General features: G+C 40.5%; 1 protein-coding gene across 1 annotated transcript in view; it reads left to right on the top strand.

Annotated features, from left to right (window-relative positions):
• The window catches only part of AIPL1 (AIP like 1 HSP90 co-chaperone), a 253,022-nt gene that overhangs the window by 210,363 nt on the left and 23,542 nt on the right, over positions 1-19,117 (top strand). Inside the window, exons 5-6 of the mRNA XM_073667818.1 lie at positions 1,442-1,618; positions 3,114-3,255. Coding sequence (XP_073523919.1) covers positions 1,442-1,618; positions 3,114-3,255 — 319 coding nt within the window. The remainder of the gene's footprint in view (positions 1-1,441; positions 1,619-3,113; positions 3,256-19,117) is intronic.

Genomic DNA, 19,117 nt, shown 5'->3' with positions numbered 1-19,117 from the left:
AAAAGTGAACAGCTCTTCAGAGTGTCCAAGTGTGGGATCAGTTGTCTCTGGGCACTCAGCATGGTGGGAGGAAGGAGGATCAGGGTGATGAATATGCGGTCCAGACTTACGGCTACTGAGACTTGACCATGTGGAAGACAGGGTGGTGGTGGTGGTGGCTAAGTGACTGGAAGCATTATCTGCTATCCAACCAACAACCTTTTGACACTGCTCTGGGTTCAATAGTGGTGTGCTGCGGTCCCCTAGAAATTGGGACAGGTAGGTCAGGCGAGAAGATGTGGGTGTTTGTTGTGGCACAATTTTGGCTTGCCCATGGCCTTGTCCTCGGCCTCTGCATGCACCATTACCATCACGTCCAGTTTCCTGTCCCTTGCCACGTGCCTTGCCCATTTTAAATGGAGGACAGTATCTTCCACGCTCACTACCAATGACTGAGTTTGGAACGAACTTATATGTGATACGTGTGATAGAGAAAACAGAGTTTTAAATACCTGGCCTGTAGGTAAGTAGTTTGAACAGCAAACTGGTGTCAATTGCTTTACTGACACACTAAAGGAAATTTTTAATGGAGGCCAGAAATGGCAGTATTTTCTGACAACGTATATGTGATCCGTTTGACGGAGAAAACACAGTTTTAAATAGCTGGATTTCTAGCGCCGTAATATGGAAAGGACCTGGCTTTATTCTGCAGTGCCAACAAGCAAATGGCGCAGAAAAAATGGTGTTCTCTGGATTGCTTTTTAAGCAAATAATGAGGATTAAGATCCAAAGAAAAGTATTCCTGGCCCCTGAGTCCTGGGCCTTTGTATAGAAATATCTAACAGCAGCAGAAGGCAGAACTGGAATGGAGCCTCTTGTGCTATATGCACTGCAGTCTGCTATGTACACTGCCTGCCTATACACCCTCCCTGCCTGATATCTCTGCAGATGGATTAGTCCTCAGAAGGACTGTTTGTTAAGATGGATATGTGTAATGTACGGTTTTTCTCCCTACACTACCTAATACACAATCAAATCTCTCCCTACACTGTCTGATCCAGAGTGACTGTGACGAGCATGGCGGCACCAGGTCTGATATAGACCTGATGACGCTGTGCGGCCAGCCAATCACTGTAATGCCCACAACCAACATGGCTACGGCATTGCAGTGCATGGCAGGCAATCCCTGCATGTTCATTGGCTCTCTAAAGAGCACCAAACATGCAGGGAGGGGACCAGAGTTCCCGCCCGAGCAACCCGGAAATACTCTGCGAGCGCTGAGCAGCTCGAGCAGTGAGATGCTCGGGCGAACACCGAGCAGTAGTGAGCATGCTCGCTCATCACTAATTCTCACTTATAACTTAACGTAGATAATTTTTTGCTACATGATGTGGCTAAATGTATTTCACCTACATCCCTTCTTTTTGTGAGTCTAATCACTTTACTTTTTCCTTACCTACAGGTAGAATCCCCCAGTATGTATAAACGAGAGACCTGGGCACTAAACAATGATGAAAAACTCAAAGTTGTACCTATTCTACATGGAGAAGGAAACAGGCTCTTCAAGTTGGGACGCTTTGAGGATGCAACCAACAAGTACAGAGAAGCTCTTATCTGCCTAAAAAATCTACAGACTAAGGTACCATACCCAGAGATAAAATATTTTATAGTTTTTCACCATGCCTGCTTCTGTGGAATTGCCAGTGGTTTAGCATTTTAACATAAAATATATATAATTAATACACAGTGTCCCCAAAAAAGGAATAGCCTCTGTAACAATAATCAAAGAACAAAATAATAGAGCTCCAATAGTGTCTCTATTAAAATGAGGCATAAATTAATTGTTAAACTTATGATTTTATTAGGAATAAATTAAAAAGATACATAAAATAAAATAAGCGAAGGTATCAGAACATGTAGCAATCAAATAGCAAAGCATATGACAGATTAGATTTTTAATATATAGTGTTTTTTGATCCTCCCTAAATGAGTTTAAATGCCAATAAATATAGATGAGCAAGATGTAAAAAAGTATTGGAAAGTGCTAGTGCATAGATATCAATACTCACTATATATGATAACAGCATAAGTTAAACAAAGTGCAAGGTGCCAATATGTGTCAGAGCATAAATAAGTAATAAATAATAAATAAGATGCAAGTGCCTAAATTCATTCACATTTAACACAAAATATCAGCTAGTCAAGGTATTGCACATAGGGAAGTTTGAAAGAAAAAACAAATTGTCAAGGATCAAACATGATGCCACTTACATGTTGTAGTTGAGGAGCTTTGCTATCCGGCCACCAACCCAATGCTTTATCATTTTAACATAAAATATATATAGTCTGCATCCTACATTGTTAGGCTTGTAGATGGGTCCTTCCATATATTTGCTCTTGGATTGACATATCCTTTGAGGAGTTTTGTGAGCTCAATAGCTTCAAAACAAGAAAACATGCTTTTGTGATACTCTGTCATGAGATTTCTATACTTGTATTGTGAATTGCAACCTATTTAGGGTTTTGCTAGCGTGTTGTGATAATGTATTGAATTGTTTTTTTGTAAAAAATAGTTCTCAGCCAAAGTAGAGCAAAGATAATGGTGGACACATCTCTACAAGCATACTACATTAGTCTCGCTTGCGGCTCCTCTGGACCCAGTGAAACAAGAAAGGTTTAGAAATTAAAGGAGAAATAAACTACCCACATGGATGGGAAAGAAGAATGTCTGGGTGATTGTCGCATTTCATGCTGAGATGAAGACCCCTCACTAGTATATTTGCTCTACAAGCACTTGCTACTGAACCAGACCTTTTTTACACATATAATTTTATAACATTTGGGATATGACAAAAAATAAGGTTCCAATTTTTCTGATTGTTACAGTATATACTGCATCCATTGTTCTTTAATAGAATAGACTGAAGCCAGTAGGCTGCCAAGCAGTTCCATTGGAATTAATTTATCGCTTTTGATCTTAAAAGGCCTCGAGAGGTCATAAAATCTTATAAAACACTTCAGAAGTTATCACTGGATGCCAAGAATCTCAAATTTATAGTTGTGCAGACAAAGCTCTGACAGCAGTTGATTTATAATCATTACCGCACCCCTCAAACACTGCTTTCTGCTTTCAGGAAAAGCCCTGGGAGGTGCCATGGATGAAGCTGGAGAAGATGATCAACACCTTGATTCTGAATTACTGCCAGTGTCAGCTTCGCATGGAGGAGTATTATGAAGTTTTGGAACACACAACTGACCTAATCCAGCACCACCCAGGTAATGAGACTGATGTGGATTTATAGACTCTAATTATGCAGAACTGATCTTAGTATTGCTGAAAGAGCATGAAATTACAGTTTTGTGAATTTTACATTTCATTATTTTGCATCATGACTTGAATTTTTGGGGGGCTTTTCAAACTGACGACTCATGAATACATGTAATAGGTTAAGATTCTGTTCAATACTTCATTTACAGTAGCGTGTTCTACATGCTGAGATACTTAGTTGTGGAAATTATAGAGGAAACTATTTACCCTATGATGAATATATCAAAGGATGCATGGTTTTTGGAGGCACGTATGCTTTTATTTATTTGAACACCCATGTATTTAAAAAAGGCACATTACAACTTGGATTACACTTAAAGGGAATCTGTCAGCAGATCTAGCAGTTCTCGGAATGCTGAGCTGTGTATAACCCCGCCCACACCGCTGATTGGCTGCTTCCTGTGTACACTGTGCATAGACATAAAGCTGCTAATCAGTGTTGGGGGCAGGGTTACACAAAGCAGTTGACTAGGAGACCCAAGACACCTAGTCCTCTTGTGGTGATGTGATAATCTAATGCTGATGAAACACTGATTTTATTGAAATAGCAGCACACGGCCTAGCAAATGACAAATCACTGGAATCAGGGTCTCAGCCCCTATATTATGCTGCTCTAAGATGACATAGCAAAACCTGTTGATACATTCCATTTAAAACAGTTCTGTCAATAAGTCGAAGTGGCCATTTTTGCTCTTATTTTATTCCCTCTGCTACCGAGTATTCCTGTTTTTTCATAATTCCACCATATTGTTCTAGAGATAGTTAGTGCTAATATTTATGGTCTTTACCAAGGCAGCAGTGAAGAGGTTAAGGTACAAAACGGCTATGTCCTTCCAGGGAATATATAATCAGAAAATAACCAGCTAATTAAAGGAGATTTTATGTTAAATGCAAAATATATATTTTTTAATATTTGTCCTTTTTTACCTGTCATATAATAATCTGTAATAATAATAAAAAAATAGAAATCTTGCAGTTTCCAAATTGGAAATTGACGGAACTGTGTGAGGGCTTATTTTTTGCCTGGCGAGTGCACATTTTTATTGATACCATTTTATGGTTGATAAAATTATTTAATCACTTATTATTGCATTTTTTTGCACTGTTGCAAAAACAAAAAAACTGCAATTCTGACTTTTTGATTGTTTTCTTTCTTTTTACGGTGTTTGAAAAATCTGATTAAATAAGATGTCCAGTACTTTATCCCCCCCCCCAAAATGTATCCCCCCGGGGCCCCTAAGACTTATTGTAAATACCTTCTGTTGCAGATACTGCCTGTGAGCGGCACTATCGGTGGCTGCTCACAGGCATCACGTGACCCCGCGCTGATGTTACGACAAATGAGGCGTGACTCAGCGCTGGGGTCCTTGCGGTGGCTGCTGGGTTGTGGGTGGGGTTACCCCCCGCGTCACACCCAGCATCCACCGCTCTTTCCCAATAAATGGGGAGAGGCAGAGCGCGCGGTGGATGCCGGGTGTAACCCCGCCCACAACCTAGCAGCCATCGGTGGAACCAAGAAGATAAAGACCCCCGGCTGCTGCCAGCACTTGTCGTCACATCAGCAGATGTCAGAGCCGGCTGCAGCCGGGGGTCACGTGATGCCTGTGAGCGGCCACCGATAGCGCCGCTCGCGGGCATTATCAGCAACAGGTCTTTACAATAAGTCTTAGGGGCGTCGGGGGGATACATTGGAGGGGGGGGTATAAAGTAGTGGACAACCCCTTTAATTTTATTTTTTGATAGATCAGATTTTTATGAACACAATGATATGTTCCTTTTTTCCCTTTTTCATGTATGTATTTTTGGTAAGGGAAAAGATGGGTGATTCGAATTATTATAGTTTTTTAGTTTTTTTCAAATTTAAGACCTTTTTTATTTTTTACTTTTTTTTTGTCTCCTTTAACCAGCGATTGTTGGAGTTCATATATGTATACTGCAATACAACAGTATTGCAATACATAGTGAAATAGATGTTCTCTTACAAAGGCCAGCCACAGATTATGCTTCAGCAGGCCCCTGGCTTCCATTATAATCCATCGGTTCCATAGGATCTTGCCTTGGGGATGGAGAGGGGGCTGATGGAAGCGTGCACAAGCACTGACATCAATTAATGTCGCTGTCACAGATTGACAGTCCCATTTAAATGGGTTGTCCGGTCTTAAGCTATAAGTCTGCAGTTACTCTAAGTGACTGCAGACTTATGAATCCATACATCATGCCCGCTCCTGCTGGCCCACTGGCCCAACGCATCACTAGATGGGCATGGCCTCGCTCCATACAAGTGTATGGGAGCTAGTCCGCCCCACTGGCCGGAAGTATGTATAACTCATACATACCCTCCAGACCCGGGTCAGAAACCCGCGAATCCCTGCAGCGCACAGAGTGGGAACTGGGGTGATTCATAAGTCTGCAGTCACACAGAGTGACTGCAGACTTATCGACTTGGACCGGACAACCCCTTTAAGACCGGACAGCCCCTTTAAGACTGGACAACCCCTTTAAGACCGGACAACCCCTTTAAGTGATTAAAAATCTACAGTCTCTGTAGTTACAGGCAGATTTTGTCTATGTAACATAGATGGCATCTGCTTAATATGTTGTCGGCTCAGCTGCTAAATCCTCTCCATAAACGGGGACGTGACATTGGAGAAATATTATGTCCCATGTCTAGAAAGGGTTAATACATTTGGTGCCTTGCACTTTAGCACACTCTGTATGAAGCATCCACCCTAATAGAGATCCACCTTTGTGTTGCTGATTATTCATCTTTGATGGCATTTTCATGTTAATATACTGGACCTCTGTTTCTTGTAGATAGAGAGAATGAAGCACTGTAACTCTCAGTAAACTAAACTATCCCTAAGCAAAAAAAAAAATAACCTTATACAGTGTAAACATCTAAAAATAAAGACAGAGAAAACATCTATTTCTTTAAACATTGTTATTACCTTGTGCCATATGCAACAGTAGAAAATAACATGTGTTAGCTGGAAAACAGTGCGCTCACCGCCGATGTTGCCTGTTATTTGTCTCTGTTCTTGAATTACAGCCAGAGTAAAGACAAAATTATAGAGACGAGGGGCTGTGAAACGACTGCAGATGAAAGGAGATCTCTCAGCGCTTTCTCTTTAATTTCCTTTTAAAGGTCGCAGGGTGGCACTGTTTGTGTTTCCACTTGGCAAAGCTTCAGGCCATAATCCAAGACCCATTTATTGCTTTAATTTATCCTTCCCGAGTCTCTGTAAGAACATGTGTGCACCTTGCTGCTCCTCTGCCCATTTGCCCTCCCAGGTTACTTTGTCTTCATACACTTTCCGGTACACGAAGATTCATTTTCTTCACTCTCTCTGGACAATTTGATCCCCTATGTCCTAATAAAATCTGACGTAGCAGAGCGAGGAAGCAGGTGACACTGGAGCTAATCTGAAGGGTTTCTTGACCTGTCGCGCCTCCCTGAAGACTGCACAGCTATGTGTTCTGCTGCTCCATGTCAGAGTTGCTTTATTGGTGAGATCTCTCAGGGGCAAGGAAGGTTGAAGGTACAATAAAGGAGCGCCATAAATGAAATATACTATAAAAGTTAAACCTATTTTGATTTTTTTGTCCAGGATTTGTTTCCTATACATACACTGCAGTGTGAAAAATAATGTGTTATTCCGACAATCACATTCCTTCCCCTTTGTACGAATTTACTAAATTCATTCATCTTTCCAAATACAATGATACTAACTAGCACAAATAAATGTGTCAGAAGATATCACCCTCCTAAGTGCCCCATCTTATTGGTTTCTTATTATCACATAATCCTTGGTTATGTCCTTCGGTAGTTTTTCTTTTTTCAGGACAAGCATGCACAGTTGGTCATCATTCTTTTTCACTATTGCGCGACTCTTTCTATTTGTGTGTGCACAGGGTCTTACCATGTTCAGTTTAACACTGTAAGGGGTGAGCATTGTGCAGTTTCGGACTGGAGAGACAAGGGCCCACCAGTGAAATTGATTCTAAATCCCACTGCTCAGCTACATACAATATTATCTGAACCTTGTTCACAAATGTTCCTACGCTTCCATAAAATAACAAACTAGGTAGTTTGTTAAATGAATGCTAAAATGCTGCTATTGTCTGTACATGTACTGGGGCAAACACTGCTCATGTAGAGGGTTGCTGGGTCCCCTTCTGCATAGGGGCATACCAGGAAATTCACCTGTTCTCCTCTGGGTGTCACGGGTGTATCAAGTGTGACAGACAGTCGCTTTGGATCCGGCTGTAGAAGGTCACTGCGCTTGGCATTGCAGATGCCTTCTTGATCCTCTCATCACTATAGTGTAGTGATAGCCTTCTTCCTTTAGGACCCAGCAGCGACCTCCTGTCTGCTGCTAATTGACACACCCTTGCTTGGTATTTAAAAACTCTCAGTGTCTCCAGAGAGTCACCGGTGATAGTTCTATGTTCCTCTGTCCATGACAGGAGTACTAGTAGTTGGCTAGTTTCTTCTTGGACTTCCCTTGGAGGACACTTGGCGTTAGCTTTAGAAGACACCAGAGAGATAAGTGTATCCCCTTTGTTTGTTTACCTTGTTGTCTTTAGTTACAGTGGGGCCTGACTAGTGTTCACCTTACCCCCTCCCTTCCTAGGGCCTAGCACTAGGGACATTTAGGGATTAGGTTTCCTTCTTGGCGATAGGTGCGGAACCTATATAGGGACGATAGGGTAGTCAGGGTGATATTAGATCTGACTAGGGGTCTCCACTCCCCCTTTCCCTAGTTGTTGGGCTCCCTTCCCCCTCTTCCCTTTGTTGGACACTTGTTCCTTCCCTCACCTTGCATGACAGTGGGCCATCCCAAGCCTGCCCTTGTGTCTCCGTGTCTGCTCCATACACCCACTACCGACTTGCACTGTACATGTACAGCGGATCGGATGTCAGTACATATCAGGGGTTAATAAAAGATGGCGGAGCTGACCGGGAGTGGAATGAAAACACCAAAACAAGTTGTGCACAAATTTTGCAACATTTCAAGGTGTTTTACAACAGAATTCTGGTGAAAACACTTTGATGAATGGGGCCCTTTTATTTCTAGCTCCAAGGGTAAATGATTGGAATGAGTTTGCTCCTTTTCCATTTTCAAACAAAAATTGGTATATGCATTGTAAAATGGGAAGCACGGCTGAGGACGCAAGAACAAATACGCACATAGACCCCGTGTATCTCAATTGCTGCAGGAACAAGCACAAATACTATTTTGTTTACAGTCTTTATTTGAAGCCTCTTTCCTTAATGGCCTTCTCAAGTTCTCCTTGCAAGGGCACCATTGCGTACTGTACATTAATAACAGCCATATATCTTCTTCTGTGGTAGTGGTTATACTTTATATACAGAATAAAGCAAGATCCTCACAATGCTTCTCTGTGCCTTCTTGTTCCATTGACAATTGTAAAACTGTAAACGTCTTACAACCACAGATTATCGTCTGAGCTGAGAGATTAACACTACTTCAAAGCAGGAGGATTTGAAGGACACAAATTCAAAGAAAATTGCCCAATTTATAGATCCAATATTTCGTACATCACAACATGAATCCATGCCGTGTACATAACAGCCTATGAGAAGCGCTCTCTAAATCTCCGAGTGTAATTAATTAGACGTACTGTACTGTAATGGTTCTCTCAATGGCACAAAGGTTTATTCTCTCTGCAGGTAGAAATAATAATTGCCACTCAGGGGGAATTCATGTTAGATCTGCTCCAAAAATACTTTCACTAAGACACTGTAAATTTTACATATACAGTTATGAAAGTAAATTTCACTTTGAAGGAATCATATCTATATAGTGTTAATGGTAGTATTCACTTGGTTTTAGACTGCAAAAATATCAAATATTTTCCTGGAAATAATGGCCCCGATTCATCAAAGCTTTCTCGCCAGAATTCTTACGTAAAAGCTTTTGAAACACCGTGGAGGTTCAGAGTTGCGTCTGAATTTTGTAACTTTTTCACGCCATTTTCTCCCAGGTCCACCAAAATAGACGAGCTGTGGTGTTCCATAGGCCAGAAATCTCACTCTAGTACCTTACTGGAGTGAGATTTCTTGCATAACGCACAGAGGAGCATGTCTTTCATCAGACGCTCCACTTCTTCATGAGTCAGGAGGATCTGACTCCACCATGCCCCCTTATCAATATTGGCATGAACAATGCCAATCTTGATGAATCGGGCATAATGCGATTTAATTGAAAATGACTGCAAAATAGGTGAGGGAAATGAGAAATTCCCATAAAATTAATCTATTTGTGGGTTTCTTGAGTTGCCACCAATTGTAACTTCACTTTGAGATGGTTTTTAAGATAAGCTGTCATACATTTGTACATGAGGAATAGTGCTGAGCCACCCCCGTAGTGTTCGGGTCTGGTTCGTCGAACACCGGGATGTTCGTGGAACTGTTCGTCGAACACCTTAGAACACTGTCAAACACCGTCGAACACCGTTAAAACCAATGGCAGGCAAACAAAAACACATAGAAAACACCTTCAAAGGTGTCCAAAAGCTGACAAACTGCTCAGAAGACACTTTCTTTAAAAAAGCCGGCCGGCAATTCAGCATCGGTACCCGACAATTTAGAACAAAAAGAATAGAGCATCACACATAGATTAGATAGATAGAAACATGCCAGTCACAAATCTAATAAATACAGTGATAGTGTTGATTGCTGTACTTGTCATTTAGTGTTGAAATAAAGGATTTATTAAAAAAAAAATTGGCGTGGGGTTCCCCTTAATTTTAGTCTCTAGCGGAGGTTAAGCAGACGGCTGGGGCAGATGTTTGAAGCCTGGGAAGGGGGTAATAGAAACATCAGCCGTCAGCCGCCCCAGAAATGGTGCATCCATAGGATGCCATCCAGCTTGCCATGCCACAGACACTGAGAAGCGCAGGCATGCTTGTGCTTCTCAGTGTCTGGCTGACGGCATCCAGAGCTGAGTTCATTGGACATGAACTCGGCTCATCTGGATGCCGTCACAGACAGACACTGAGGAGCGCAAGCATGCCTGCGCTTCACAGTGTCTGCGGCATGGCAAGCTGGATGGCAGCTTTCGGCTGCGTTCCAGCCTGTCATATGAATGTAGCAGAGCTGGAGCCGTCCTGGGAACCATGGAAAGGTAAGGATGAGGTTGGTTTATTATTTTACTTTTATTGCAGAAGACATTGGCTTCAGCTGAAATGGGCGTGATGATAAGTATGGTTTACACCGCGTGCAGAATTATTAGGCAAATCTGTATTTTGATCACTTTGATACTTTTTATACATGTTGTCCTACTCCGAGCTGCATAGGCTTGAGAGCCAACTACCAATTAAGTAAATCTGGTGATATGCATCTCTGTAATGAGGAGGGGTGTTGACTAATGGCATCAACACCCTATATAAGGTGTGCTTAATTATTAGGCAACTTCCTTTCCTTTGGCAAAATGGGTCAGAAGAGAGATATGACGGGCTCTGAAAAGTCCAAAATTGTGAGATGTCTTGCAGAGGGATGCAGCAATTAAGCATTTCATGGCAAATAGCCAACAGGGTCGCAAGAAGCGTGTTGGCCAAAAAAGGCACAAAATAACTGTCCATGAATTGAGGAAAATCAAGCGTGAAGTTGCCAAGATGCCATTCGCCACCAGTTTTGCCATATTTCAGAGCTCCAACGTTACTGGAGTATCAAAAAGCACAAGGTGTGCGATACTCAGGGACATGGCCAAGGTAAGGATGGCTGAAAAACGACCACCTTTGAACAAGAAACATAAGATAAAACGTCAAGAATGGGTCAAGAAATATCTTAAGACTGATTTTTCAAAGGTTTTATGGACTGATGAAATGAGCGTGACTCTTGATGGGGCAGATGGATGGGCCAGAGGCTGGATCAATAAAGGGCAGAGAGCTCCACTCTGACTCAGACGCCAGCAAGGTGGAGGTGGGGTACTGGTATGGGCTGGTATCTTCAAAGATGAACTTGTGGGACCTTTTCGGGTTGAGGATGGAGTGAAGCTCAACTCCCAGACCTACTGCCAGTTTCTGGAAGACCACTTCTTCAAGCAGTGGTACAGGAAGAAGTCAGTATCGTTCAAGAAAAACATGATTTTCATGCAGGACAATGCTCCATCACATGCATCCATCTACTCCACAGCGTGGCTGGCCAGTAAAGGTCTAAAAGAATAAAAAATAATAACATGGCCTCCTTGTTCACCTGACCTGAACCCCATAGAGAACCTGTGGTCCATCATAAAATGTGAGATCTACATGGAGGGAAAACAGTACACCTCTGGGAACAGTGTCTGGGAGGTTATGGTGGCTGCTGCACGCAATGTTGATCGAAAACAGATCAAGCAACAGACAGAATCTATGGATGGAAGGCTGTTGAGTGTCATCATAAAGAAAGGTGGCTATATTGATCACTAATTTTTTTGGTTTTTGTTTTTGCATGTTAGAAATGTTTATTTCCAAATTTTGTGCACTGATATTGGTTTACCTGGTGAAAATAAACAAGTGAGATGGGATTATATTTGGTTTTTATTAAGTTGCCTAATAATTCTGCACAGTAATAGTACCTGCACAAGCAGATATCCTCCTAAGATAGCCAAATCTAAAAAAAAGCCCACTCCAACCTCCAAAAATATTAAGCTTGGATATTTATGAGTATTTTCAGTTGATTGAGAACATAGTTGTTGATCAATAATAAAAATAATCCTCTAAAATACAACTTGCCTAATAATTCTGCACACAGTGTAATTTAGAACATTAAAGAATTGTGTGTTTATTTCAATTAAAGGACTTTATTCTGGGTGTTTGTGGTTTTTTTTAACTTTGACTATGGGGTTAGTAATGGAGGTGTCTTATAGACGCCTCTCCATTACTAACCTGGGCTCCGTGGGTATTACCCCCTTCCCAGGATTCAAACATCTGCCCCAGCCGTCTGCTAGAGATGTCTCCGCTAGAGACTAAAATTACGGGGAACCCCACGCCAATTTTTTTTTAAGTAAATCCTTTATTTTAACACTAAATGACAAGTACAGTAATCAACACTATCATTGTACTTATTATATATGTGACTGACATGTTTCTATCTATCTAATATATGTGTGATGCTCTATTCTTTCTGTACTAAATTATCGGATACTGATGCTGAATTGCCAGCCGGCTTTTTTAAAGAGACGGTGCATGAAAACACTCTTATTTTTTTTAATAAATCCTTAAACACTAAATGACAAGTACAGTAACCAACAGTATCACTGTACTTATTATATATGTGACTGACATGTTTCTATCTATCTAATATATGTGTGATGCTCTATTCTTTCTGTTCTAAATTATCGGATGCTGATGCTGAATTGCCAGCCTGCTTTTTTAAAGAGATGGTGCATGAAAACACTATTATTTTTTTAAATAAATCCTTAAACACTAAATGACAAGTACAGTAACCAACACTGTCACTGTACTTCTTATATATGTGACTGACATGTTTCTATCTATCTAATCTATGTGTGATGCTCTATTCTTTCGGTTCTAAATTGTCGGGTACCGGTGTATGCCGCTGCTGAATTGCCGGCTCTTCATGTTTCACTGTGAGCACTGTTCCCATCGATTTGGGCAACCACTGTAATGCCACAACCACCATGGCTGTGGCATTACAGTGAGTGGCAGACAATCCCTGCATGATGTGAAAAAATCCATTTACGCTTTTGGTGCACGAGCAGTTATCAAACATAAGCTCGAACAGCCAAATTTTTTGCAAATCGTTCGCGTTCGTCGAACGACTCGAACACCACCCAAAACAGCTCGAATTTGAGATTGGCGAACAGTTTTAGTCGAACACCGCTCATCTCTAATGAGGAATAAGTTTCTCTGCCCATTGTACATCTTGTATCCTGCATTTTTAGTTCATCCCACTTGCATTAGTAGCTTTTTCCCTTGATCTGCTCTACCCTGCCTGCTCCCCTCCCCATAGACTTTCATGGGCAGAAGATGTAATTCGATCTTTCACTATAGACAGATTTGTAGACAGATTACAGCAGGTTTTGCAAGAGATAAAAAGTGACAAAAGAGGCATTTTTCTCTAATAAGATTTATTGCACAGTTTCTTATCTTCACAGGGTACTTGATTTAATTGATTTGATTAAATCATGTACTGTATATAAAATGTATGGGATAAGGGGGAATGTGATAGGTGTCCACTGAGAACAACTAGACATTATGAGTAGAGATGAGCGTTGTTCTACTCGAACTGTTCGCCAATCTCAAATTCGAGCTGTTTTGGGCGGTGTTCGAGCCGTTCGGCGAACACGAACAATTTGAGAAAAATTCGGCTGTTCGAGGTTATGTTCGATAACTGTTCGTGCACCAAAATCATAACTGGATTTTTTCTCAGTAATGATGAAAATTAATGTTAATACGCAGTTTGAGTGTACAGCGGGGTGGGGGGAGGGGCAGGGGATGGATCTCTGCAGGAACAATGAAGATCTCCATTTTTTTTTCTCTTTCCCGCATTTGCAGTGGGGAGGTGCAATCTGTCAGCCTATCAGCAGCGCACACACGGAGCGAAGTGCTTTTTTTCACACAAGCAAGTGCATGTGTCATTGGCAGTGTATGTCACATGTTCTTGCCCTATAAGACCCAGCCATTTTCCCCGTCGCCACCATTTTCTCACTGCTGCAGCTGCGTGCTAGACGGCACCGCTGTTGCTGTGTGCGCTATACCTTGTTAATTTCAAGCCAATTTTCGCACAAATCTACAGATAGCTTGGGAGTAGGGAATAGTTGTGATTGCAGTCCTTTTAAGGACTAGGTTACAGCATTTCCTACGACTTTTATCAGGCAGGTCTGTGCTCTTAAATAGATAGATTGTGGGAGTAAAGACTAATTGTAATTGGAGTCCTTTTCAGGACTAGGTTACATCAGTTCCTATCAGTTTTTGCCAGGCAGGTCTGTGCCAGTGCTGTGCAAGTTTTTTTCACAGCATTTGGCTGAATCTAGCAAAGCTAATCCTTTTTGGCCTATTGCAGAGTGTGTTAGTCAGTGGAGTAGCCTATCTGTGTTGCAAGATATACCACCTGTGTATAGAATACCAATTTTTTTACTGCACCTAGTGAAGTAAAATCTTTTGGGCATAGCATCATTCTATTAGTCCATCTATACTGACCTCCATCAGGTTGCAAATTGAATATCATTTTTTTCTGCATCTAGCTCTGAAAAAATATTGGGCTTCTAGCTGTGTGTGGGACTTGTTCTATTAATCCATCTATACAGACCTCCATCAGGTTGCAAACTGAATATATTTTTTTCTGCATCTACCTCTGAAAAAATATTGGGCTTCTAGCTGTGTGTGGGACTTGTTCTATTAATCCATCTATACAGACCTCCATTAGGTTGCAAACTGAATATATTTTTTTCTGCATCTACCTCTGAAAAAATATTGGGCTTCTAGCTGTGTGTGGGACTTGTTCTATTAATCCATCTATACAGACCTCCATCAGGTTGCAAACTGAATATATTTTTTTCTGCATCTACCTCTGAAAAAATATTGGGCTTCTAGCTGTGTGTGGGACTTGTTCTATTAATCCATCTATACAGACCTCCATCAGGTTGCAAACTGAATATATTTTTTTCTGCATCTACCTCTGAAAAAACATTGGGCTTCTAGCTGTGTGTGGGACTTGTTCTATTAATCCATCTATACAGACCTCCATCAGGTTGCAAACTGAATATATTTTTTTCTGCATCTACCTCTGAAAAAATATTGGGCTTCTAGCTGTGTGTGGGACTTGTTGTATTAGTCCATCTATACTGACCTCCATCAGGTTGCAAACTGAATATATTTTTTTCTGCATCTACCTCTGAAAAAATATTGGGCTTCTAGCTGTGTGTGGGACTTGTTGTATTAGTCCATCTATACTGACCTCCATCAGGTTGCAAACTGAATATATTTTTTTCTGCATCTACCTCTGAAAAAATATTGGGCTTCTAGCTGTATGTGGGACTTGTTCTATAAATCCATCTATACAGACCTCCATCAGGTTGCAAACTGAATATTTTTTTTTCTGCATCTAGCTCTGAAAAAATATTGGGCTTCTAGCTGTGTGTGGGACTTGTTCTATTAATCCATCTATACAGACCTCCATCAGGTTGCAAACTGAATATATTTTTTTCTGCATCTACCTCTGAAAAAATATTGGGCTTCTAGCTGTGTGTGGGACTTGTTGTATTAGTCCATCTATACTGACCTCCATCAGCTTGCAAACTGAATATATTTTTTTCTGCATCTACATCTGAAAAAATATTGGGCTTCTAGCTGTGTGTGGGACTTGTTGTATTAGTCCATCTGTACTGACCTCCATCAGGTTGCAAACTGAATATATTTTTTTCTGCATCTACCTCTGAAAAAATATTGGGCTTCTAGCTGTGTGTGGGACTTGTTCTATTAATCCATCTATACAGACCTCCATCAGGTTGCAAACTGAATATATTTTTTTCTGCATCTAGCTCTGAAAAAATATTGGGCTTCTAGCTGTGTGTGGGACTTGTTCTATTAATCCATCTATACAGACCTCCATCAGGTTGCACACTGAATATATTTTTTTCTGCATCTACCTCTGAAAAAATATTGGGCTTCTAGCTGTGTGTGGGACTTGTTCTATTAATCCATCTATACAGACCTCCATCAGGTTGCAAACTGAATATATTTTTTTCTGCATCTACCTCTGAAAAATATTGGGCTTCTAGCTGTGTGTGGGACTTGTTCTATTAATCCATGTATACAGACCTCCATCAGGTTGCAAACTGAATATATTTTTTTCTGCATCTACCTCTGAAAAAATATTGGGCTTCTAGCTGTGTGTGGGACTTGTTGTATTAGTCCATCTATACTGACCTCCATCAGGTTGCAAACTGAATATATTTTTTTCTGCATCTACCTCTGAAAAAATATTGGGCTTCTAGCTGTATGTGGGACTTGTTCTATTAATCCATCTATACAGACCTCCATCAGGTTGCAAACTGAATATATTTTTTTCTGCATCTAGCTCTGAAAAAATATTGGGCTTCTAGCTGTGTGTGGGACTTGTTCTATTAATCCATCTATACAGACCTCCATCAGGTTGCAAACTGAATATATTTTTTTCTGCATCTACCTCTGAAAAAATATTGGGCTTCTAGCTGTGTGTGGGTCTTGTTGTATTAGTCCATCTATACTGACCTCCATCAGCTTGCAAACTGAATATATTTTTTTCTGCATCTACATCTGAAAAAATATTGGGCTTCTAGCTGTGTGTGGGACTTGTTGTATTAGTCCATCTGTACTGACCTCCATCAGGTTGCAAACTGAATATATTTTTTTCTGCATCTACCTCTGAAAAAATATTGGGCTTCTAGCTGTGTGTGGGACTTGTTCTATTAATCCATCTATACAGACCTCCATCAGGTTGCAAACTGAATATATTTTTTTCTGCATCTAGCTCTGAAAAAATATTGGGCTTCTAGCTGTGTGTGGGACTTGTTCTATTAATCCATCTATACAGACCTCCATCAGGTTGCACACTGAATATATTTTTTTCTGCATCTACCTCTGAAAAAATATTGGGCTTCTAGCTGTGTGTGGGACTTGTTGTATTAGTCCATCTATACTGACCTCCATCAGGTTGCAAACTGAATATATTTTTTTCTGCATCTACCTCTGAAAAAATATTGGGCTTCTAGCTGTATGTGGGACTTGTTCTATTAATCCATCTATATAGACCTCCATCAGGTTGCAAACTGAATATATTTTTTTCTGCATCTAGCTCTGAAAAAATATTGGGCTTCTAGCTGTGTGTGGGACTTGTTCTATTAATCCATCTATACAGACCTCCATCAGGTTGCAAACTGAATATATTTTTTTCTGCATCTACCTCTGAAAAAATATTGGGCTTCTAGCTGTGTGTGGGACTTGTTGTATTAGTCCATCTATACTGACCTCCATCAGGTTGCAAACTGAATATATTTTTTTCTGCATCTACCTCTGAAAAAATATTGGGCTTCTAGCTGTGTGTGGGACTTGTTGTATTAGTCCATCTATACTGACCTCCATCAGGTTGCAAACTGAATATATTTTTTTCTGCATCTACCTCTGAAAAAATATTGGGCTTCTAGCTGTGTGTGGGACTTGTTCTATTAATCCATCTATACAGACCTCCATCAGGTTGCAAACTGAATATATTTTTTTCTGCATCTAGCTCTGAAAAAATATTGGGCTTCTAGCTGTGTGTGGGACTTGTTCTATTAATCCATCTATACAGACCTCCATCAGGTTGCACACTGAATATATTTTTTTCTGCATCTACGTCTGAAAAAATATTGGGCTTCTAGCTGTGTGTGGGACTTGTTCTATTAATCCATCTATACAGACCTCCATCAGGTTGCAAACTGAATATATTTTTTTCTGCATCTAGCTCTGAAAAATTATTGGGCTTCTAGCTGTGTGTGGGACTTGTTCTATTAATCCATCTATACAGACCCCCATCAGGTTGCAAACTGAATATATTTTTTTCTGCATCTACCTCTGAAAAAATGTTGGGCTTCTAGCTGTGTGTGGGACTTGTTGTATTAGTCCATCTATACTGACCTCCATCAGGTTGCAAACTGAATATATTTTTTTCTGCATCTACCTCTGAAAAAATATTGGGCTTCTAGCTGTGTGTGGGACTTGTTGTATTAGTCCATCTATACTGACCTCCATCAGGTTGCAAACTGAATATATTTTTTTCTGCATCTACCTCTGAAAAAATATTGGGCTTCTAGCTGTGTGTGGGACTTGTTCTATTAATCCATCTATACAGACCTCCATCAGGTTGCAAACTGAATATATTTTTTTCTGCATCTAGCTCTGAAAAAATATTGGGCTTCTAGCTGTGTGTGGGACTTGTTCTATTAATCCATCTATACAGACCTCCATCAGGTTGCACACTGAATATATTTTTTCTGCATCTACCTCTGAAAAAATATTGGGCTTCTAGCTGTGTGTGGGACTTGTTCTATTAATCCATCTATACAGACCTCCATCAGGTTGCAAACTGAATATATTTTTTTCTGCATCTACCTCTGAAAAATATTGGGCTTCTAGCTGTGTGTGGGACTTGTTCTATTAATCCATCTATACAGACCTCCATCAGGTTGCAAACTGAATATATTTTTTTCTGCATCTACCTCTGAAAAAATATTGGGCTTCTAGCTGTGTGTGGGACTTGTTGTATTAGTCCATCTATACTGACCTCCATCAGGTTGCAAACTGAATATATTTTTTTCTGCATCTACCTCTGAAAAAATATTGGGCTTCTAGCTGTGTGTGGGACTTGTTGTATTAGTCCATCTATACTGACCTCCATCAGGTTGCAAACTGAATATATTTTTTTCTGCATCTACCTCTGAAAAAATATTGGGCTTCTAGCTGTATGTGGGACTTGTTCTATTAATCCATCTATACAGACCTCCATCAGGTTGCAAACTGAATATATTTTTTTCTGCATCTAGCTCTGAAAAAATATTGGGCTTCTAGCAGTGTGTGGGACTTGTTCTATTAATCCATCTATACAGACCTCCATCAGGTTGCAAACTGAATATATTTTTTTCTGCATCTACCTCTGAAAAAATATTGGGCTTCTAGCTGTGTGTGGGACTTGTTGTATTAGTCCATCTATACTGACCTCCATCAGGTTGCAAACTGAATATATTTTTTTCTGCATCTACCTCTGAAAAAATATTGGGCTTCTAGCTGTGTGTGGGACTTGTTGTATTAGTCCATCTATACTGA

This window comes from Phyllobates terribilis, unplaced genomic scaffold (assembly GCF_046119375.1).
Source record: "Phyllobates terribilis strain yellow unplaced genomic scaffold, ASM4611937v1 Scaffold_2__4_contigs__length_985480577, whole genome shotgun sequence".
NCBI classification, from domain to species: domain Eukaryota; kingdom Metazoa; phylum Chordata; class Amphibia; order Anura; family Dendrobatidae; genus Phyllobates; species Phyllobates terribilis.
Note: the sequence above shows the minus strand (reverse complement) of the source record. Positions and strands in the feature narration are given on the sequence as shown.